The sequence below is a fragment of the Pleuronectes platessa genome, chromosome 14 (genome assembly GCF_947347685.1).
Source record: "Pleuronectes platessa chromosome 14, fPlePla1.1, whole genome shotgun sequence".
Taxonomy (NCBI): Eukaryota; Metazoa; Chordata; class Actinopteri; order Pleuronectiformes; family Pleuronectidae; genus Pleuronectes; species Pleuronectes platessa.
Window position 1 is genome coordinate 20,567,813 of NC_070639.1, and position 22,229 is coordinate 20,590,041.

General features: G+C 44.9%; 3 protein-coding genes across 3 annotated transcripts; all 3 read right to left on the reverse strand.

Annotated features, from left to right (window-relative positions):
• Positions 1-3,785: 3,785 nt before the first annotated feature.
• LOC128456466 (putative methyltransferase DDB_G0268948) lies at positions 3,786-14,820 on the reverse strand. The gene is made up of 6 exons (XM_053440650.1): positions 14,518-14,820; positions 14,262-14,422; positions 13,200-13,416; positions 12,607-12,710; positions 12,349-12,486; positions 3,786-4,849 (listed from the first exon to the last, which is right to left on the reverse strand). Exons 1-6 carry the CDS (start codon positions 14,626-14,628, stop codon positions 4,753-4,755), a joined length of 828 nt encoding a protein of 275 aa, XP_053296625.1. The 5' UTR covers positions 14,629-14,820; the 3' UTR covers positions 3,786-4,752.
• Positions 5,636-8,009, reverse strand: LOC128456467 (piggyBac transposable element-derived protein 2). Its single transcript, XM_053440651.1, has 2 exons — positions 7,703-8,009; positions 5,636-7,048 (listed from the first exon to the last, which is right to left on the reverse strand). The coding sequence occupies exon 2, from the start codon at positions 6,499-6,501 to the stop codon at positions 5,824-5,826; it is 678 nt and encodes a 225-aa protein (XP_053296626.1). The 5' UTR covers positions 6,502-7,048; positions 7,703-8,009; the 3' UTR covers positions 5,636-5,823.
• A 790-nt stretch (positions 14,821-15,610) lies between the features above and the next one.
• On the reverse strand, positions 15,611-18,457 carry LOC128455510 (uncharacterized). Its single transcript, XM_053439181.1, has 6 exons — positions 18,452-18,457; positions 18,118-18,278; positions 17,198-17,420; positions 16,462-16,565; positions 15,845-15,979; positions 15,611-15,701 (listed from the first exon to the last, which is right to left on the reverse strand). Exons 1-6 carry the CDS (start codon positions 18,455-18,457, stop codon positions 15,611-15,613), a joined length of 720 nt encoding a protein of 239 aa, XP_053295156.1.
• Positions 18,458-22,229: the final 3,772 nt, after the last annotated feature.

Consider the following 22,229-nt stretch of genomic DNA (forward strand, 5'->3'; position numbering starts at 1 on the left):
TAACGATTGTGGGTGATCAGAGTCAAGGTCCAGTCATTAAGAGGAAGATGCTTCACCTGACTCCATGTACAGGATATGCTGTAAGTTACTGTTTTATATCAGGGTTTCATCAAGTTCAATTTAAAACCTTTTTAAGAACATAATGAAGGAAATTCTGGTAAAATGTAATAGATATGAAAGACTATCAGACCCCCAGATTTCTAACAAGCTTCATATCTTAGATGAATCAGTGACAACTACAGCTAAACAGAGCGGAGCAGCCGAAACATTGTTAAGTGAGTGACACCCTTCCATCGTTAAGTGTTGTAGTATGAACTCCAAACAGGGACACGACTCCTGATCAGCAGGTCATGAAGTGTGAACTGCACAGTGATCTGATAGGTTTGAAAGTCATGTGGTGTGACCTCACCTGAGTCACCGGCCTTGGCTCCTCCACCACTCCCCTTCACCAATGGGACTTGAGCCCAGGGGCCCTGCTGGATCTTCTCGTCCACTTTTCTCTGCTCCTCCTTCTCTTTAATTGCCTCTTTGTGGACAATGGTTAGCGGACCCTGCTCGGGTCCTCTGGACACCCAGTTGTTCTGAAAAAAAATAAATGTACATTTTCAAAGTAATTTAAATTTTTGAAGTCTGTAGCCAATTCTCCAGATTTTACCCGGCCGTCACGTCTGACACCGATTTAAGTTTCCATGGAACACGACCAGTTACCACATGGTAATTGTTTGTCATTGTTTTTGGGATTCCAATGTAGAAATATGAGCAAATCAACTATTAGGGACAGAAAGTAAATAGCAGCTTCACGTCTCCTGTATGCAGTGTATTTGTATAATCCTCACAGTAGAAGGTTAGAAAAAGGTAGAATGGTAAGATCTGTGTCAAAGCCTCGGACAGCTCATCTCACCTTGGAGACCTTTGGGATATTCTTGGAGTCTCTGGTCCTTCTTTTGGTCCTATTAGGCACAGTGGTCCAGGGCTCCTCGTTCTTCACAAGCTGATCTCTCTGCTCACTTGGATCTGTGGAGACACACCCACACACAAAACAAAAAAAAAACGAACAGGGAAATATAGGTTTAAGATTAGTTCACAGGAAATACAGTGCATTCAGACGGCTGTGAAAGTGGCAGACAGAGTGACATTTCTGACAGTTTCTGTGGCATGCTGCGTTACAAGATGAAATATTATAGCTCAGCTAGCAGATGGGAAGGAGTGAGGGGGCTTCCTGTCTGCTGTTGGGCCTGAAAGCATCTCTGCAGGTTATATGGACAGGAAGTCTACAGACTGGTTTCCTGAGTCACTATAGCTGTGTCGATGTGATTCTAAACCTTAAAGAGGATTTAGACTGCAGGACTGACCTGGCTGTCTCCCGGTGTCATTGGAGAGCAGTTGTTGTTGCACTTCTCTTGGCTCCTCCTGCTCGTCAATGGTGTTCAGACCCTGCTCGGGTCCTCCGGACACCCAGTTGTGCTGAAGAAAAAAAAATGTTCAGAACCACAATGACTTCAAACCTGAATCAGTGTTAAACAGATTTCATTGCTCTTTATCTTTGACAGATCAGAGAATTTAGGAGCATGTGTGGGTTTTATCACACAGTCCTAGATACATTTTGGCATAAACAGAGGACTCACCAATCTCAGGTCTATAATAGCCTGCAACATTAATCGTATTTGAGATGAAGTTTTCCCCTCTTCGACGATCTTTTCAATCTGGATAAAATACTCATCCATCTGAGGCTGGTGAGACACAGAGGGAGAGTGGTTAATTTGAGACATGAAGTTCATGTTCAGCATGTCTCCATTCAATCTACCAGACACTGCTGACAAAAAGTTCACATCACATCTTCATCCCTGCAAACAACGCATTTCTCTTAATATTTAGTTTTGGAAAGGGAAACCAGCCGCATATTATCCTCTAGATTATATTCGAAGCTTTCAATCTGTAGCCCTTCAGACCTTTTCTAAGACCGTAATAAAATAAATTTAGGATTTATGTCAAATGTACTACTTCCAGCTCACCTTGGCCTCCTCTAAGTCAAGGACCTTGCCCATGGTGGTGAGCAGGTCACACAGACACTCTACAGACTCTTTGTCTCGGTGGTTCAGCAGCCTGACCACGCAGTCATGAATGATGGCCGCCGTTTGCATCTTGAGCTTGAAGATTTCGCTGTCCTCGGCCTTCTGCAGATTTATCAGAAGTCGGTGACGATCCGTCTAATGGGACCAAGGAAACAAACATTTAGTGTAACCAATGACACTGACACGATATGCAGATCTAGTTGCTTTCAGACATGTACATGAGAACTGAAATGTCTGTGTCAGTTGCTACGGACACTGTCTGGAACTTTTCCAACCGGTTCCTGATGAAAATGTGCAGAAATGTTGATAACATGAAAAACATATACACAAGTCAGGATGCAAAAGAGATGTAATAGACGTGGCAGACGCCATTAAAGGCATCAGGGCCAAAGCCTGTGCTGTGTCGTTTCTTGATGTATCACTCAGCCCTTGGACTTAATCGGACAAAGATCATAGGCAAAGTTTGCAAATAGAACAGGGAGCTAGGCAATAAAACGATATCAATAAGTATCGTTATATAATTCTCATCAATAGCTGAATAAATAAAGTCAGTCTCTTATATCTTTATCTTCTAACACTGGGAAAATGTACAGTTACACAGACAAAGGGGTGGATCCAGGGAGTTATTTTGTCACTGTCTTTTGACATTGTGGGATAGGATTTTTTTACCAATAACCAGGGAATAATTCGTGGATCAGGGCTTCAAATCAGAGACTTTAGGCCCCTGGTGAAGCCTTTTTTGCAAGCAGGTACCAGCAAACTATTATGATGATGATGGTGGAAGAAGAGAAGCAGGAGGGAACATACAGTTGGGTAAATTACCTGATGATGCGTCTGTCTCGGCTCCGTAGCAAACTTATGGGTTTTGAGGAAATGTCCAGCAAGGTAAGAGAGGAGGGATGACAACTAAAGGTCAAGAACTTCAAAGCACATTATAGGACCGGAGCATCACTCATTTTGATAAAGGCATTAAATCTGCCTTTAAACGATTGGGCAACATCCTGTGAAAAACTGCAGTTCACTGGATGGCCACTAGTGGCCAGCTCCATGTTAAAAAGCCTGAATTAATATTCAAGGTGATAATCTCCCACAGAGCTGTTGATAACAGTCCACATCATGTCTCTTCACTTCTCTGTGAAAACATAATTATATAATGAATAACAATAATAATAATAAATACACCTGTGTATTGATTTTTGTGAAGATCGGTCAATGTGAACACGTTCCGGGGTGTAGACAGTGCTGCTCCTCCATCAGTTGGAGTCTCTGCCTGGTTCCGTTCTGTTCTACTTTTTTTGAGGGTTCTCTAAAACCTTTTCACCAATTGTGTACAACATGGCAAAGGTGCATTACATTGGGTCATATATGTTTATTATGAAAATGTATGAGCTGGTGAATGCTATATTGTGACGTTCCAAGCACCAGTGGCAATAATCATAGACTTGTCATCACTTTTGATCAAATACCACCCTCTAGTGGTATTGTCTGTGTACTTCAACAAATCCCTGATGCAATTCAAACATGCTCTGTGAATGTGAGCGTCAGCACCATGAGCGGAGAGCGAGCAGAGGTTAAAAATACTGAAGAGTGCGTGCTGCTTATTTCTAAGGAATCAGTATATAGTATCAGGGATAGGTCACCCTCCTTCTCTACTCACCATTATGCCAATGGAGGAGTGGGTGTAGTGTTTGAGTCCACAAATCACTTCTGGAGTTTCAGGGGTAAACTTTGTTGCAGCAGAATTCAATCCAATAGAAGTCAAAGGTGAGTCATTATTCAGACGTAATCAAACAACAGAAAAAACACAACATGCCTCCATGTGTCCGGAAGCCCCGACATTCATATTCAACTCAAACAGGGTCATGTACATTGTGTTTTGTTTGTTTGAATGTTTACAATTCCATTCAGGTCGTCTGACTATTGAACTGAAATGTTGAAATACAATTTTTTTGTTAAGTATCAAGAGATATTAATAATATTCAATATTATGTGTAGTCAGTGAGAGGTGTTTGACCCACAGCTATCAGCCAACTCTTTGAATGTCCCCTGGTGATCCAGCTTCACTGCAGCTTCCCTCAGCTCCTCCGCTTGCTGCCTCTCAGCCGCCAGTCTGCTCTTCATCAGGTGGAACGTGGCTCAGTCGAGCTGAGAACATGTGACTGACAGCTGCGGACGCACAACTTGCTGGCACAGTGTAGAGAAATGCAGAGGAAAACAAACTCGTCCACTCAGAACACCATTATCAGTCAAGTGGAGTCAGGCAATGAGACAGAAGGCTTAATGCCTCCTCTCTGCCAGTTTCTAATGTGTGTCTGTCTCCAGCAGAAGAATCCCACTATGAGGTTCATCACCTCTATCATTGAAATCTTAATTACTGCTGATAAAATCAAATGAAGATTCGACGCAAAATCAGTATTGTGGAGGAGTCACGGGAAATAAAACTACAGTGGTCTGCAAATAAAGAGAATATACGTCTCTGAGATTATGTAAAGTGGATGAAGGCCACATGAAAAACTGCCCAACAAAATGAACATAGACAGTGAAAGCAGAGACAATAAACACATGGAGTCTTGATTCAAGTGTCACCCTCTAGTGGTATTTTATAAAACAACCTCACACATAGATCTCCTGTGTCCACGACATTGCTGGCCGGTGTTGAAAGTGTGAGAGGTGGTCGGACTCAGGCCTCCTCTGGTTTACAGGCCAGCAGGTAGTAATACTTCACAGCCACCACCACCTCTGCCTCTGCTGAGGTCACCTGCATCACGGACATCAGCCTGGACAGAGAGGAGCATGGGAAATAAAGTGTTATGAGTCATTCAGGTGTTGGAGTTTACCCCGGTAGACGAGAGGGTCACCTCCCTGCGCCTAAGGGTTGTAGGGGGGAAAACTCTGACTGTTGTTTGTGCGTATGCACCAAACAGCAGCTCAGAGTACTCGACCTTCTTGGAGACCCTGAATGGAGTCCTGCATGGGGCTCCAGTAGGGGACTCCGTAGTTCTGCTGGGTGACTTCAACGCCCACGTGGGCAACGATGGAGATACCTGGAGAGGCGTGGTGGGGAGGAACGGCCTCCCTGATCTGAACCCGAGCGGTCGTTTGTTATTGGACTTCTGTGCTAGTCATGGATTATCCATAACAAACACCATGTTCGAACATAAGGGTGCTCATAAGTGTACCTGGTACCAGAGTACCCTAGCCCTGTAAGACCCAAATATAGAAAAACCAACAAAAAAAATTATTTGACCTTTCAGGTCATGTTGTATGAGGCCTTTGATGCAGAAATGAAAGATTTTTAAAAAAAATAAAGTTTATTTACGTTTTTAGAGAAATGTTGTAATATTGCAACATTGGGCTTAGTTGGGAGCAGGATTTCTGTATTTGTACTCACGTTGTGTGAACAATTCAGAACAACTAAGGGTTCATTTGCAGGGTTGATTGCTTACTTAGCCCCATAACGGTATATAACATTAATAATAATCACACATTAGTCATATTTTTATGAAGTCATTTATTAAAATTATTAAAAATATTAAACAAGATAAAACTCTTAAATAGCGCGTTTTTTCCCTCTTTTTTTCTTTTTATGACATTGGTCATGAAGACTTTCATTGGTGGTGAAAGTCCCAAAAACAGTCCCTGTTGTCTAAAAAGCAAAGGCGAACATCACACTTTCTGCATTGCGTGTTGGTGTATCCTTTATTGCACTGTCTGCAGCGTCCTCTCCCTGTCTTCCTTGGGAAATGACCAACTAGGTCCTTGCTGGGCTCCCTTTGCCTGAAGATGGCCGTCCTCTCTTTGGAGTTTGAAGTGTTGCGTTTACCTGGATAAGAGAGGATGCTAGCTGTGCCTGAAACTGTCTCCTGTTCATTGTCTCTTTGCTAGACACCTTGAGCGCTTTACAGTCCCGCTTGTAGAGCAGCCAGGCATTGATCACAGCGAGGATGATGGTGTGCCAGAAGATGTACATGTACCAGCGACGGGATTTGATGGGGAACTTATATTTGGCTGTAAATGAGTCCAACAAATCCACACCTCCCATGTACTTGTTGTAGGCACCAACAATGTAAGGCCTCTCAACTTCAATGAAGGTTTTGTTGGCTTTGTCCCAGCGTTGAATCTTCTGCACAGGTTCAGGTCCAGCAAAGGATGACACAAGTGTGACGGCCCTGCTGTCATACCATTTGACAGCACAGATGTTGTGATTCCCCTCCACTCTGACGTCATAGCTTCCTCTCCCCTTTTTCTTCAAGCTCTTCTCGTCTTCAAGGTTACAGTTGGGTAGGCGCACCTGCCTGGCTGTTCCCACGTAATGAATTCTCCGATCAAGGAGCTTCACTAATAATGGAACACAGGTGAAGTAGTTGTCTGCATACAGTTTGTAGTTCTGACCTTCTGGAAGGGTTAGGGTTAGGGTTAGGGTTGGCATCACATCAGCAACAGGGGAGTACCGCGTCTCTGTCTCTCAATACATACGGGTTCCAGCCATTTGTACCAGGCCCATCTTCAGGTACATGCCAAGCATTTTTTCAATTTCCTTTGCAGTGGTGTTTACAGATGTTCCATGCACCTGAAAGCTGTACTCATTCATGTTTTGTGTCAGAGCCTCAATCATGTCTTCGGACACAAACTTCTGGAAGTATTCCAATGGTGTGTGGAGGGAAATGTCATCTGCTGTGATATCCAGACCAGAAAAATCTGTGTTGGGACTGATGAAATCTTTTTTCAGCCAGCGATACCTGTCACGGGGCATGGTGTGTTTCCTTGTTTTTGGCTCGATGTCCACGTAATTATCAGCTGGACAGACCATGGGTGGTTGGTTTTCTTTGTCCACTTCTTTACAGACATCTTTATCTGAGTCTTCATCACTCTCATCTGTGTCACTGATTTCAATCTCAACCTCACTCTCTCCATTTTGGACCAGGTCAATAACATCCTGCACCGTGTATCGCGGCTCTCTCCTTGCTGGTGGCATTCTGAAAATAAAATATCAATTAATTAACATGAATATATGTTTTATATATTGTAGTACATAACCTGAAGGAATAGATAGGGTGGTGGACCAAGTGCTCAGGGTAGAAATGTTTTCCATGCAGACAATACTGTCTGCCTGGTAAGTCGCTTTGGACAAAAGCGTCTGCTAAATTCCCTAAATGTAAATGTAAATGTAAATGGTTTAATGGCTCTAATTATCATACTAAAAGGAAAACATGCATCCCCCCACTTACATCCACGCCCCACATTCAGGAACATTCCTGAATTGTTCCATGGACAAAGTCATGGAATTTTAGGTTAGGCTGATCAAATTAACTACATTTTTTACAGATAAAACTTTTAAATCAGTCAAATTTGACCAGAACACAACACAAGGGTAGAATGTATACTATCCATGTATAAAGAAAATACTCTGTTTCAGGCAGTGGTGTAGTGGAGGGAACACAACCTGTTTGAGCCCACTGCAACAAGCCAGCTATTTTGACTACCACATTCACCCAGTGTTGTATAATTGCAACAATTATATAATAAGCTCTAAAAGAAATTTGATGCATCTATTCCACACTAACTACATATGTACATGCTCTAGACATTATAATAACAACCAAAAAAAATATAAAAGACATTTTACTTACATGCATCTGATGAATCCAGTCCAATGAAACCAATAGATGTTGTTCGAAGGAAACCTTGAGAGGTTGTGTGAGTTCATGGCCAGAAGGCGTGACTTATAAACAAATGTACGATCCAATAACATTGTGAGACTGAACAATAGGACCCAATGACTATGTAAATGTGGTAAAAAAACAAGAAAAAAAAAGCCAGATTGTTTTTTAGGATGGTTAAAGGTAACGTTGTAATTTTACAACAAGGGGTGCTACAGGGCTAGGCCGAAGATCAATGATCGATTTTGTGATCGTGTCATCTGATCTGAGGCCGCATGTTTTGGACACTCGGGTAAAGAGAGGGGCGGAACTGTCAACCGACCACCATCTGGTTGTGAGTTGGATCAGGGAATGGGGGAAATTTCCGGATAGACCTGGTAAGCCCAAACGAGTAGTGCGGGTGAACTGGGAACGTCTGGAGGAGGCCCCCGTCCTAGGTATCTTCAACTCACACCTCCGGCGGAGTTTTTCTGGCATTCCTGTGGAGGTTGGGGACATTGAGCCGGAGTGGGCAGTGTTCAAAGCCTCCATTGCTGAAGCTGCGGCGGCTAGCTGTGGCCTCAGGGTCTTAGGTTCCTCAAGGGGCGGTAACCCTCGGACACCGTGGTGGACACCGGTGGTCAGGGAAGCCGTCCGATTGAAGAAGGAGGCCTTCCGGGATATGATATCCTGGAGGACTCCTGACTCGGTTGCAGGGTACCGACAGGCCCGAAGGGCTGCAGCTGCTGCCGTGTCGGAGGCTAAGCAGCGGGTGTGGGAGAAGTTCGGAGAGGTCATGGAGAAGGACTTTCGGTCGGCACCAAAGTGTTTCTGGAAGACTATCCGGCACCTCAGGAGGGGGAAACGGGGAACCATCCAAGCTGTGTACAGTAAGGATGGGACTCTGTTGACCTCAACTGAGGAGGTCGTCGGACGTTGGAAGGAACACTTTGAGGAACTCCTGAATCCGAATAACACGCCCTCTATGTTGGAGGCAGAGCTCGAGGTTGATGGTGTTTCGTCGTCAATTTCCCTGGTGGAGGTCACTGAGGTAGTCAAACATCTCCGCAGTGGCAAAGCCCCAGGGATTGATGAGATCCAGCCAGAAATGCTAAAGGCTCTGGGTGTTGAGGGGCTGTCATGGTTGACACGCCTATTCAACATCGCGTGGGAGTCGGGTACAGTGCCAAAGGAGTGGCAAACCGGGGTGGTGGTTCCCCTGTTAAAAAAAGGGGGACCAGAGAGTGTGTACCAATTATCGGGGTATCACACTTCTCAGCCTCCCTGGTAAAGTCTACTCCAAGGTGCTGGAAAGGAGGGTTCGGCCGATCGTCGAACCTCAGATTGAAGAGGAACAATGCGGTTTTCGCCCCGGACGTGGAACTACGGACCAGCTCTTCACTCTCGCAAGGATCCTGGAGGGGGCCTGGGAGTATGCCCATCCGGTCCACTTGTGTTTTGTGGATCTGGAGAAGGCGTATGACCGGGTCCCCCGGGAGAAACTGTGGGAGGTGCTGCGGGAGTATGGGGTAAGGGGGTCTCTCCTCAGGGCCATCCAATCTCTGTACTCCCAAAGCGAGAGCTGTGTTCGGGTCCTCGGCAGCCAGTCAGTTTCGTTCTCAGTGGGTGCTGGTCTCCGCCAGGGCTGCGCCTTGTCACCAATCCTGTTTGTGATATACATGGACAGGATATCGAGGCGTAGTCGTGGTGGGGAGGGGTTGCAGTTCGGTGGTCTGAGGATCTCGTCACTGCTTTTTGCGGATGATGTGGTCCTCATTGGATCATCGGCTTGTGACCTTCAGCACTCACTGGATCGGCTGGCGGCCGAGTGTGAAGCGGCTGGGATGAGGATCAGCACCGCTAAATCTGAGGCCATGACTCTTAGCAGGAAACCGATGGATTGCTTACTCCGGGTAGGAAATGAGTCCTTAGCCCAAGTGAAGGAGTTCAAGTACCTCGGGGTCTTGTTCGCGAGTGAGGGTACTATGGAGCGTGAGATTGGCCGGAGAATCGGAGCAGCGGGGGCGGTATTGCGTTCGCTTTACCGCACCGTTGTAACGAAAAGAGAGCTGAGCCGCAAGGCAAAGCTCTCGATCTACCGGTCGATCTTCGTTCCTATCCTCACCTATGGTCATGAGGGCTGGGTGATGACCGAAAGGACGAGATCGCGGGTACAAGCGGCCGAGATGAGTTTTCTCAGAAGGGTGGCTGGCGTCTCCCTTAGGGATAGGGTGAGAAGCTCAGTCATCCGTGAGGGACTCGGATTAGAGCCGCTGCTCCTTTACTTAGAAAGGAGTCAGCTGAGGTGGTTCGGGCATCTGGTAAGGATGCCCACTGGGCGCCTCCCTTGGGAGGTGTTTCAGGCACGTCCAGTGGGGAGGAGACCTCGGGGAAGACCCAGGACTAGGTGGAGAGATTACAGTGCCTTGCATAAGTATTCACCCCCTTTGGACTTTTCTACATTTTGTCATGGTATAACCACAGATTAAAATTTATTTCATCGTGAGTTTATGTAATGGACCAACACAAAATAGTGCATCATTTGGAAGTGGGGGGAAATATTACATGGATTTCACAATTATTTACAAATAAAAATCTGAAAAGTGTTGAGTGCATATGTATTCACCCCCTTTACTGTGAAACCCCTAACAAAGATCTGGTGCGACCAATTGCATTCACAAGTCACATTTGCAAGTCACATAATTAGTAAATAGGGTCCACCTGTCTGCAATTTAATCTCAGTATAAATACACCTGTTCTGTGACAGACTCAGAGTTTGTTGGAGATCATTACTGAACAAACAGCATCATGAAGACCAAGGAGCTCACCAAACAGGTCAGGGATAAAGTTGTGGAGAAATATGAAGCAGGGTTAGGTTATAAAAAAATATCCAGAGCTTTGAACATCTCTCTGAGCACCATAAAATCCATCATAAGAAAATGGAAAGAATATGGCACAACCGCAAACCTACCAAGAGGAGGCCGTCCACCCAAACTGAAGAGTCGGACAAGGAGAAAATTAATCAGAGAAGCAACCAGGAGGCCCATGGTTACTCTGGAGGAGTTGCAGAGATCCACAGCTGAGGTGGGAGAATCTGTCCACAGGACAACTATTAGTCGTCTACTCCACCAATCTGGCCTTTATGGAAGAGTGGCAAGAAGAAAGCCATTGTTGAAAGGGATCCATAAAAAATCCCGTTTGGAGTTTGCCAGAAGCCATGTGGGAGACACAGCAAACATGTGGAAGAAGGTGCTCTGGTCAGATGAGACCAACATTGAACTTTTTGGCCTCAATGCAAAACGCTATGTGTGGCGAAAACCCAACACTGCCCATCACCCTGAGCACACCATCCCAACAGTGAAACATGGTGGTGGTAGCATCATGCTGTGGGGATGCTTCTCTTCAGCAGGTACAGGGAAACTGGTCAGAATAGAGGGAAAGATGGATGGAGCCAAATACAGGGAAATCCTTGAAGAAAATCTGATGCAGTCTGCAAAAGACTTGAGACTGGGGCGGAGGTTCATCTTCCAGCAGGACAATGACCCTAAACATACAGCCAGAGCTACAAAGGAATGGTTTGGATTAAAGAATGTTAATGTCTTAAAATGGCCCAGTCAAAGCCCAGACCTCAATCCAATAGAGAATCTATGGCAAGACTTGAAGATTGCGGTTCACAGACGGTCTCCATCCAATCTGACTGAGCTTCATCTTTTTTGCCAAGAAGAATGGACAAACCTTTCCATCTCTAGATGTGCAAAGCTGGTAGAGACATACCCCAAAAGACTTGCAGCTGTGATTGCAGCGAAAGGGGGTTCTACCAAGTATTGACACAGGGGGGTGAATACTTATGCACCCAACAGATGTCAACTTTTTTGTTCTCATTATTGTTTGTGTCACAATAAAATTTATTTTGCACCTCCAAAGTACTATGCATGTTTTGTTGATCAAACGGGAAAAAGTTTATTTAAGTCTATTTGAATTCCAGTTAGTAACAGTACATAATGGGAAAAAGTCCAAGGGGGGTGAATACTTATGCAAGGCACTGTATATCTCAACACTGGCCTGGGAACGCCTCGGGATCCCCCCGTCAGAGCTGGTCAATGTGGCCCGGGAAAGGGAAGTCTGGGGCCCCCTGCTTGAGCTGCTCCCCCCGCGACCCGACCCCGGATAAGCGGATGACGATGAGATGAGACGATGAGATGAGATGAGTCATTCAGAGAGTAAAGTCAGGGACAATATCCTGTTCCTGTGGCAGATCTTATCTCTCAGCATGTCATATAACAAACAGTCTCCTTAAATTCAATGAAGCTGCACCAGATGTCACACACTCATAGATATGTGTCCCTTAAATATTCATTTCTCCCTGAGTAAAAACTAAATTCGAGATTCGGATCATCACTTAAATTCAATAGGTTCTTCAATGACAAATCTCTCCAGCAAGTTTCTTTCTCACAAACAAATAAAGATACAAACCAACAAACCAACAAACAACCAGACAGGGCAGAAATATGAAATCCTTGGCACAGGTAATTTCCTAATAATACTAATAATATCATCATATGAGTCATTTTTCTTCATTTTCACGGACATGTGTGTTATTTGCATTCGTGTGCATAGTGTGGTGCATCAGTATTTACTTTTGACAGATGTCCTGGGAGAGTTGCTCGGCCTTCTGCGGGTCGGCTCTCAGCAAAATCTGATAGCTGGAGAAAGACTCCACCATCCCCATGTAGCCGGACAGAGGCATGGCCTTTGTCACTCTCACACACTCTTGCCTTTATGAACACACACACACACACACACACACACACAAAAATCATACTACTGTACTGACCGAAGTGACAAAGATTGGAAATTAATATTTAGAATTGAGAGAGAGGAATGTGTTCACTCACCACTCCTTGTCTGGGTAAGGGATGGATTCATACGCCGCCCGGTACAACTCAATAGTGCTGGGACCAATGTGAGGGTCGCGATAGAGTTTTAAAGCTGCATAAAACTGATCAAATCATCAGAAGAGTCCATCAACCCACTGATGTCATTATACACAACATGAGTCAGGTGTTTTACTAACTGATGGGCTTAACACAATAATAACCACTAGATGGCGATGTTGTGCAATGTGATTTGCTTGTGTTGTTTGTATTTGCTCTGATGATATTTGCCTGTTTAGTATGTGTCAGTGGGATGAATCCTGTCTGAACACGTGCAATCTTAAATCTTAAAGGAAAAATGCTGTCCTCATACTCACAGCCCAAAGTCCTCATGGGACTCTGGTCTTTCAATATGCAGATTTACGAACAGGTCATGACTATGAATGGTTCCCTGAAGCAGGATTGATCCCTGCTATCTTTATTATGCGGGTACACATGCTTTTCATTTACCTTATCATGTGTCCTGACATGTAAGTATTTCTATAACAGGAAAAAACATTTGAAATCTGTATTCATGTGCACATTCACAGTAGCCTCTCTCACTCTGCGTGTACCTCTGTGCAGACTTGGTTGAGTGCTTGCGAGCAGCAGCCGTCGTAGCTGAGCTCCATGTCCATGGTGTAGCTGAGCAGAGCCAGGCAGCCGCGGGGCTTCAGGACTCTGTGGGCCTCCAGGAGAAAGCGTGGCCTGTCGAACCAGTGGAACGCAGTCATAACCGTCAGCAGGTCCACTGAGCTGTCAGCCAACGGCAGCTCCTCAGCCGCACACTCTCTGAAGATGGGAAGGCAGCAGGAACTGAATCAAACTCCACACACACACACACACCAGGTGAAACCACGTTTGGGCCTTTCCACATTCTACAACTAATGAATCCTTACATACAAAAATCAAGTCAGATTAAACAATTAATTTCTGAGTTTTAATGGTGCACCAAATGCAATACATGATTAACTCCACCTTGTATCCATCCAGGTTTTACTGATATTAATGTAGATATTCTAAAATATCTCAAATACTGGGAATAAATACTCCATTGATACTGGGTTTATTAAATCAATGTGCTCCATGCTTTGCATATTAATTTTGTTAACTATTTGTGTTGTATATATTATATTTCAAACAATACATAGGGGATTATTATTCAGTTGACTCAGGGCCGGGTCTAGACAGGCATGTATGAGGGGGCAGCCACAAATCTTGAGGGGGCATTGTGCCTAACCCTAACCCTAACCCTGTTTAGTTTGAGGGGGCACAACATTTATTTGAGGGGGCCAGGCCCCCTCTTGCCCCTGCCTAGACCCGGCCCTGGTTGACTGTATGTTGGTTCTGCAGTGTGGGCCTCACAGCATGACCGACTTTCACCAGACAAGGTTCCCATTGTTCTCTCTTGTCGCCAAGTTGCTCAATAGAGCAGTAAATAAAAACATGTTGGTGTTATCTTGATATCTCGCCATGCATTTTTTGAATGGTTGGCTTGATTCCTCCCTCTGTAGCCAGGTAAACATGGAACAGACAAACTAAAAAGAGACCCATGAAGCTTGAATTAGCCTTTGACCTACAGTCTCATGTAAAAACCTAAAAATATGAATCCTGACTGCAGGTTGGTCCATGCTCACCTATATGTGATGTTTGCCTCCAGAGCATACTGCACAGCCAAATCCAGCTGGGCAGGACTCACATCTGTACCAACCACGGAAGCAAAGTGTTGGGCCAGCAGCTGAGTGCCCTGTCCCGAGCCACAACCCACATCCACTGCCAGCTCAAAGGGACGAGCTTTCTGTCAAAATAACATCGCTGTGCAGTTAGTTTCAACATTTGTCCTCCAGTACTTAATATTCCAGAGGCTGTCATCCTCTTTCTACTTGCACTTACCCGTTTTTCCAGGAATCCAAGGACCTGTTGTATAAGATGTTCTGAGGGGGAGACCCTGTACTTTAAGTAAGAAGCTGCATGCTTCTTGCCCTCAAACAGACGGTGAGCCATTGTTAACTGATGCCTCCGTGAACAGCTGATTTATTATAAGCTTCATAAAGAGCTAAAAAAAAATCCACTTTACCTTCTATTTCGTCTGCAGGCAGGCATTCAGAACCACACACACACACATACACACATGCATGGACGCACACACACAAGAGGGAAACAACGGGGTGCAAGGGAACTGGGAGGCTCCTTTATCTCTGCTGGTATGTGGTGTGTTTCATAATGAGGGTGTTTAAAGGGACAGCTCCCTCTCTGTGTGCAACAATGCTGAGTGACCTGAATGTAATAATAAAAATAACACATTTAGGCAAAGCTCACAGGTCTGGGTCGGTTCATGGGTGATGTCAGAACAAGCTGGTGAGGATTGATATGGCTGAGGTATGATACGTAAGTGTGTAACTATAGTATTGCAATGATGTGTTGTGTGCAACTAAGTGTGTGCGTCTGTTGGCTTCTAAATCTCATGGTACTCTTTAACTAAGGTTGTTAATTATTAACAGTCACTGCTTATAAACCTCTACAGCTGCTGGTCAGCAGAATTTAGTTCAGTCCATTTCCTGCAAGGGCTGTGAGGAAATTAATAATAAACTGCTCATATAATAATCATTGGAATTTTAATCTTGATTCTGCAATGTATCAGTTATATCTGGTTGTCAATTAAATATAAGAAGTACTTAGTCTTTTTTGTTGTATTATTGGCGTCTTCAGAAAGTACTTTTAATGGCAATGCAGTATGATGTCACTAGTGTCATTACACTACACATATTTTCATGTTGCACAAAGTAGAAGTGACAAGTTACCTTCAACAGAATGAAAAATAGCACAAAATAAAGAAGTCACACTGAAGCAGTTACAACAAATAAGTCTGTGAAGGTTCAGCTGCTTTTGGAAATGTTTTGAATTGTAGTTTTTGTGCCAAAACACAGTGTGTTAAGGATTAACATCCCAGAATCAGTTTATTCTTTTTCTTTTTCTGTATTGTTGATCATTTTGGTTTAGATGCCAGGACACAGAAATATTCCATCGTCCACTCTATTTCAGTGTCCGGAGACGTGACTCCCATTTCATCCAGAAACCTGTGAAGCAGTGAGAAACAGAGTCTGATTATATAACTTGTAGAGCGCCAGGAAGACATTCAGTAAATTATTTTTTAAAAATCAAAAAATGGATACCTGGAGAAATGCTGGTGTGTGTGTGTGTGTGTGTGTGTGTGTTTTACCTCTTCTCAGTGTTGAGCAGCAGGTCGTTAGCCGCCTGAGGGTCTTTCTCCTTGTAAGTTTGGAACATGGACAGGGTCTCAATAAATCCCACCAGGTTTTTCAAAGTGATGAAAGATTTCACTTCTGTTTCGATCCTGTGGTTTCAATAAAGTAGATCAATTTTTTTTATTCAAGACAAAAATGAGAAATAGAAATAATACATTTATCTGAGTCGTAACTTTCTTTATAACTTGTCTTTTAATTTATTTTATTGAGCATTTTATATGGCATATGGTATTTGTATACTAATTTATTTTACCTGTTTCTTCTAAACCTGATGATTTAATAAAGATTATTGTTATTTTATTAAAACCACATTTGAATTTACTTTATCGAGTCTTTTATTTTGGTCTTGCACAAACTCATGAATAACGTTCCCCTAAATAGGACACAGATGTTCTTTAAAGGACCAAAACTTATTCTCTGAGAAACCAAACAAAATGTTTAAACACTTTTGTTATCCGTATTTTAAAGGCTAGGATATATAATGAGGCCTAATTTGTCAGCCGGCAGTTAATTCTAGGTATTACAGAGGTGTACTTGGCATTGGTCAGTTAAGTGTCTGTGTTGTAATTACCGTTCTTTGTCTGGAAAAGGGATGGCAGAGTATAACTCCTCCAGTTTACTGTTACACTGAGCTTCTGGGATGTTGCTGGTGTATGGCATCAGCAGCTGTTTCACCTGGAAGTGAATAAAGATAAAAACATGAATCCTTTACTCTATGCACTGACTTTTGTTGTGTGTCTGTATGTATGTCTAAATAATATATAATGTAAGTAATATAAACTAACATTGAAAACAAATTTAACAGTAAAAACTGCAGTTTTATAAATCTGTATGTTTGCTGTTGTTATTAATGATGGTAGTGGCAGGAGCTAGAGAGCAGCTCCAGGAGAACCTGGGGGAGTTGATTGGCTGATTAGTTGGACAATTAACTCTCCCTTGATTCAAAAGAGCGGCCACAGGGGAAGAGACACAAAAGAGACACGAAAGAGACACGAAGGAGACACATGAGGAGAAACTCATGAGAGTCACAGAGACAGACAAAGAGACAGATGACGGAGCTGAGCTGCTACGTCGTGAGAAACTGCTTGTCAATGTATGTTTAGTGATTTGGAATCTATGTTTGGTGCAGTTTAATTAATAAAAAAGAGGCTTAAAAGCAACAGGTTCACCTCTGGCAGTGGTGGGGGAGACCCCGGTGGCATCGACATGAGTCACAGTAGCATTATCTCCACTTTACTGGATACCTTTGGAAGTTGTGGTGTTCTCTTATTTTCACATTTGACTAAAACAATGATTTTAGTTATTACACCCACCTCTTCATAGAGGCTGTTAAGTTGTTCTCCACAGTTCTGGTAGGAAAGACTGTTGTTCTGATTGGTGTAACTCAGCAGAGCAATGCAGCCCCGGGGCTTCAGAACCCGATTGGCCTCAGCCAGGAACCTGGAGTGGTCAAACCAGTGGGCTGCTGCTGATGCCGTCACCAAGTCTACAGAGCCGTCAGAGAATGGAAGCTCCTCTGCTCTCCCTTTCCTGCAGGTGCAACGGACAGAACATCCTGTGAGTCCAGATAAATAGCACAGAGAGAGACAACTGGACACTGTTCACTAACACAACCATTACCACTGGTTATATGAACGCTTCTCTTGGAAGTGATTTTGCCCAAGAATAAACCACTACAGGTAGGTATCTGGGTACCATAGAAACATAACTCAACCTCACAGTTAAGTCTCCTTCAGGGGCTTATCTAGAAGGATTTCACACTTCATACATGAGAATACCCTCACTGACACCTCAGAAAAGGTGCCTAGTATTTCTGGGATTCCCGGGTGCCTGTAACACATTGGAGTTGTCGCCAAGCTGATCAGAGAGGTACACTAAGGGAAGGGGGGCCTAGTTGTGTATTGACATGACCCCATTAAGGCATTTGGCTCAATACCCAATGGTTGAGATTACTCTTACATAGGAAATTGAAGGCAGAGGCCCTCAGTCCAAGTGCTAGAGCCGTTTTGGACAAATTCGCTGTCACCAAATCATCACTGTCTAGAGATAGGGGTGGATCCTAGTAAAGCTAATTTCTGCAGCCTAGGCAGAGCACTTTATGAGAGGAACAATAAACTCCATATCACAATCAGGAGCCTCGAAGAATATTTGTACAAATTAACAAACACTATTTTACACAATTTAGGTTGTTTCCAGGTTAGCGTAACACCGCCTCCAGATGTCTTACCTGTACTCGATGTTGGAGAACCCGGGCACAGCTCTGGCCTCCTCCAGCTGACACTCACTGATGTCAATTCCCACGACTTCTTTAAAGTGCGGCGCCAACAGACAAGTGGTCTGGCCTGTCCCACATCCCAGATCTACTGCCAGCACATGTGGCTGTCCCTTCTGAGGATGTCAACATTGATGTTGTTGTTGTTGTTGGTGGTGGTGGTGGTGGTGCTGGTTTTGTTGATGTTGTTATTGTTATTATTATTATTATTATTATTATTATTATTATTATTATTAGGTTGCTAGAATCGCTCTAACATAACAGTTAGGAAGAAGTACCACATGCACACTCGCATTTGTACACACACACACACACACACAAACACACTTACTATGGTTATTTTTGGATAAATTCATCTAATTCATTTCCAGGAGACTTATCATAACTAAGCATAATCATAACCACTACTTGCTTACAATAACCCTAACCCAACATTGACCTTGACGCTAACTTTAACCTCAACCACTGACCCACAAATTTAAAGGATGGTTGGCTGGCAGACACACACACAAACACACACACACTCTCTCTCTCTCTCTCCTTCTCTCTCTCTCTCTCTCTCTCTCTCTTTGGATTTGATTTGATTTGATCTCATCTGTTTGGACAGGTGTTGGCCATAAGGCTTCCTGCGATGCTGATACACCAAAGGATTTGCCCCTGTGACAATGGTATGTATGTTCACTCCTCCTCACAGGGTGCGCTTCACAGTTTGCTTTTGTTATTCTGCCGAAGTCAAGTGAGGACAAATTGTTCAACTGTGTTTATTTATAGGAGTGGTATTAGCATATTGTAGAGAGAGATCGGAGAAGCTCTCCAACTAAAACTTTATCAGCTTGAGTTAAAACATATGCAGTCCAGAATCTAAACATCGAAAGAGATAAAGTACAGTAGATGTCCTAAATTTGAATGGGATCAGGGAGGACAATATACTGAAGATAGTAACAAATAAAACTTTCCAACTTATCCTCAAATGAACCGTAAAGGAAAAAGAGTCCAAAAAAATCCAGTGAAAACAATCATTTCTGTCACTTCTGGTTCTTCAGGCTCCACAACAGTGTATAAGAGGATTCAAAGGGGGGAAAAAGCCTTTTTGGCAAAATGGGGCAATTAACTGAGAAAAAGCGCCTCAAGGAATTTCAGACATCTTTTCAGAAACCTTTGAAAAAGCTTGATGTGGAAAATGTGGAAAATGTTCACCTATAATGTTATCTGCTGTTTGTATATCGCATACAAATATGCTAGGAATTTGTCTCCTGCTTCTATGCTGTGTACAACACTGAGTTAGGGTTGTGTTGAAAGCTTTCAACCACTATCATCTTTGTTTTTTTGGTGGTTTTTATTTTAAATAAGTGACTTTAAAATTGATATAAAGCAATCCTTATCACTCCAACCATTTTTCAACCCAAAACCTTTATTCTTTACTTAAACATCACAGAAGGTCTGTGGCCATGCAGCAGCTTTGTGAGGCTGGGATCAAGGCTCAGCTGTGTTTTGACAAAAGAATGTATATGGTTTCAGCTCAGGCAAATCCGACACCGGACATCTGGTGGGCAGCCCAAGGCGAACCACAGCCACCCCTGACATCACAACTGCAGCCATTAAGGAAGCTCAGTCAGACAGAAGTGGATTTGACAGAAGGAAAGTCAATGCCATTCATGGTGTCAGGGCCCCTGCCTCACCTGCCTTCTAGTGTCTCTCTCTCTCTCTTTCTCTCTCTCTCGCTTGTTGCAGGTGGCGTCACTAATTATTGATGAGGTCCTGGTGTGCTGGAGTTGGGGCCTTGATTGACCAGCTGCCTTTATAAGCTCCACTCCTGCTCTCAGTCGGTGCCGGACTATAGACTAAGCTTAGTCAGTTGTCACAGCCAAAGAAATCAAGTTAGACTCTGAAGCCTGTTTGTTCCCTGTCTGACCTCCTCTGTCTCCCTGCCCAGGACCAGCAGCTGGACTATTTGCCCCGACTCCAGCCCCAGCCTACCTGCCTTCCTGCCTGCCTGCCTGCCTGCCTGCCTGCCTGCCTGCCTGTTATTTGACTATTGGATTCCAATAAAGCATCCTTTAACTTTACTTCTGCCTCAGCCTCTGTCTCTGCCTCTAAGTCCCAAGACCTGGCCTTAACAGTATAGTCCGGCCACTATGGACTTGGCAGAGCGAGCTGAGGCCCTCAGACAGGCAATGGCTCTCCAAGGAGCACAGCTGGGTCACCACGATGAGGCTCTGCATGACATCCAGGACAAGGTGGATCGGATCACCACCGCCCTGTCTGCTCTCATCGCTCGGCTGGACGCGGCTCCTGCCCCCGCCGTTCAGGTCCCTGCTTCTGTTCCACAACCCCCCACAGCTGCTCCACCTACTCCATCTACAGGCGCTGCTGCCCTCGAACCCCGGATTCCCCCACCAGCTAAGTACTCCGGTGATCCCAACACCTGTCGACAGTTTCTCACACAATGCCAGCTAGCTTTCAATGCTCAGCCCATTAGATATGCTAGTGATAATGCTAGAGTTGCTTACCTGGTCAATTTACTCGAGGGTCGGCCGCTCAGCTTCTATAATGCCCTCTTTGAACAACACTCCCCGCTGGCCACATCTGCCGAGGCCTTCGCTACGGAGCTCAAGCGGATGTTCGACCACCCGGTACGGGGCCAGCAAGCCGGACAGCAGCTTTCAAAGATCCGTCAGGGAAGACTGACCGTCCGGGAGTTTGTCATTCATTTCCAGAGTTTGGCGGTGGAGTCGGGCTGGAACGATGCCGCGCTGATTACGGCGTTCCAAAATGGATTAAACCGGGAGATTGGGACGGAGATTGCACTCCGCGGGGACTTTAAAACATTGAACGAGGCAATTCAACTCGCCATTAAGACCGGTGACCATCTCCTTCTGTGGCGTGCGGAGTCCGCTTGTTCCCCGGAGTACGGAAGCCCTGAGCAGCGGACTTCCCGCGGGGCTCGCCGGGAGATGCCGGAGGTTTACGAGTCAGAGCCCATGCAACTGGACGGCCTCCATCTGTCCCCCGGGGAGAAGAACCGCAGAAGAAAGACCCAGTCCTGCCTGTACTGTGGGCGAACTGGTCATTTCCTCGCTAATTGTCCCGTCCGTCATGTAAAAGATCCGGCTCGGCAGTAGTGGGAGAGATACTGTCGAGCCGTGTGATGAGTCCCTCTTCACCGGACCGTCCGCAGCTCGAGGCCTCCCTCTGGTGGCAAGGGAGGGCATTTCCATTCACGGCTCTAATTGATTCAGGGGCTGATGAGAGCTTCATTGACAGCAGGGTTTGTCAGCAGTTGGACATCGAAACAGAGCTCCTTGATGTTCCACTGGATACCAAGGCCCTAAACGGTATACTACTGGCCAGGGTTGACCGTAGAACCGTCCCCATACCCGTAAGGTTATCTGGGAATCACCAGGAGAGGATCCAGTTTCACATTATCGACTGTCCACATGTTCCCCTACTCCTGGGATTTCCCTGGTTGAAGCTCCACAACCCACATTTCGATTGGACTACAGGAAAGATCCGTTCCTGGAGCCCATATTGCCACTCTCACTGTCTCCGTTCTGCCCAAAGCCCCACATCGGAGCCACCATCTGTAGCGAAGCCTCCAGACCTGTCCTCGGTTCCCCAAGTATACCATGACCTCGCTCCAGTCTTCAGCAAGGAGCATGCTCTCACTCTTCCTCCTCATCGGCCGTATGACTGTGCCATTGAGCTGCTTCCTGGGGCTCCTCATCCCAGCAGCCGACTATATAACCTCAATCGCCCGGAGCAGCTGGCCATGGAGAAGTACATCCAGGAGTCCCTGACGGCTGGGCTCATCCGTCCATCATCCTCTCCAGTGGGTGCTGGATTTTTCTTCGTCGGGAAGAAGGACGGCCCCTTAAGACCATGTATTGATTATAGAGGGCTCAACAACATCACAGTAAAGAACAAATATCCTCTGCCACTCATCGACTCTGCCTTTGTTCCTCTTCAGGGAGCTTCCATCTTCACCACCCTGGACCTACGCAACGCCTATCATCTGGTGCGCATCAGGAAGGGCGACGAATGGAAGACGGCTTTCAATACACCGTTGG

Coding starts and splice junctions, on each gene's coding strand:
- LOC128456467 (XM_053440651.1), bottom strand. CDS start 6,501: ATGCCAACCCTAACCCTAACCCTAACCCTTCCAGAAGGTCAGAACTAC.
- LOC128456466 (XM_053440650.1), bottom strand. CDS start 14,628: ATGGCTCACCGTCTGTTTGAGGGCAAGAAGCATGCAGCTTCTTACTTA. Junction 13,417..14,261: donor GAGGCAAACATCACATATAG/GTGAGCATGGAC, acceptor TCCCATCTTCAG/AGAGTGTGCGGCTGAGGAGC. Junction 12,711..13,199: donor TCAACCAAGTCTGCACAGAG/GTACACGCAGAG, acceptor TGATTTGATCAG/TTTTATGCAGCTTTAAAACT.
- LOC128455510 (XM_053439181.1), bottom strand. Junction 17,421..18,117: donor TTCTCCAACATCGAGTACAG/GTAAGACATCTG, acceptor TTGCACCTGCAG/GAAAGGGAGAGCAGAGGAGC. Junction 15,702..15,844: donor CTGCTCAACACTGAGAAGAG/GTAAAACACACA, acceptor ACTGCTTCACAG/GTTTCTGGATGAAATGGGAG.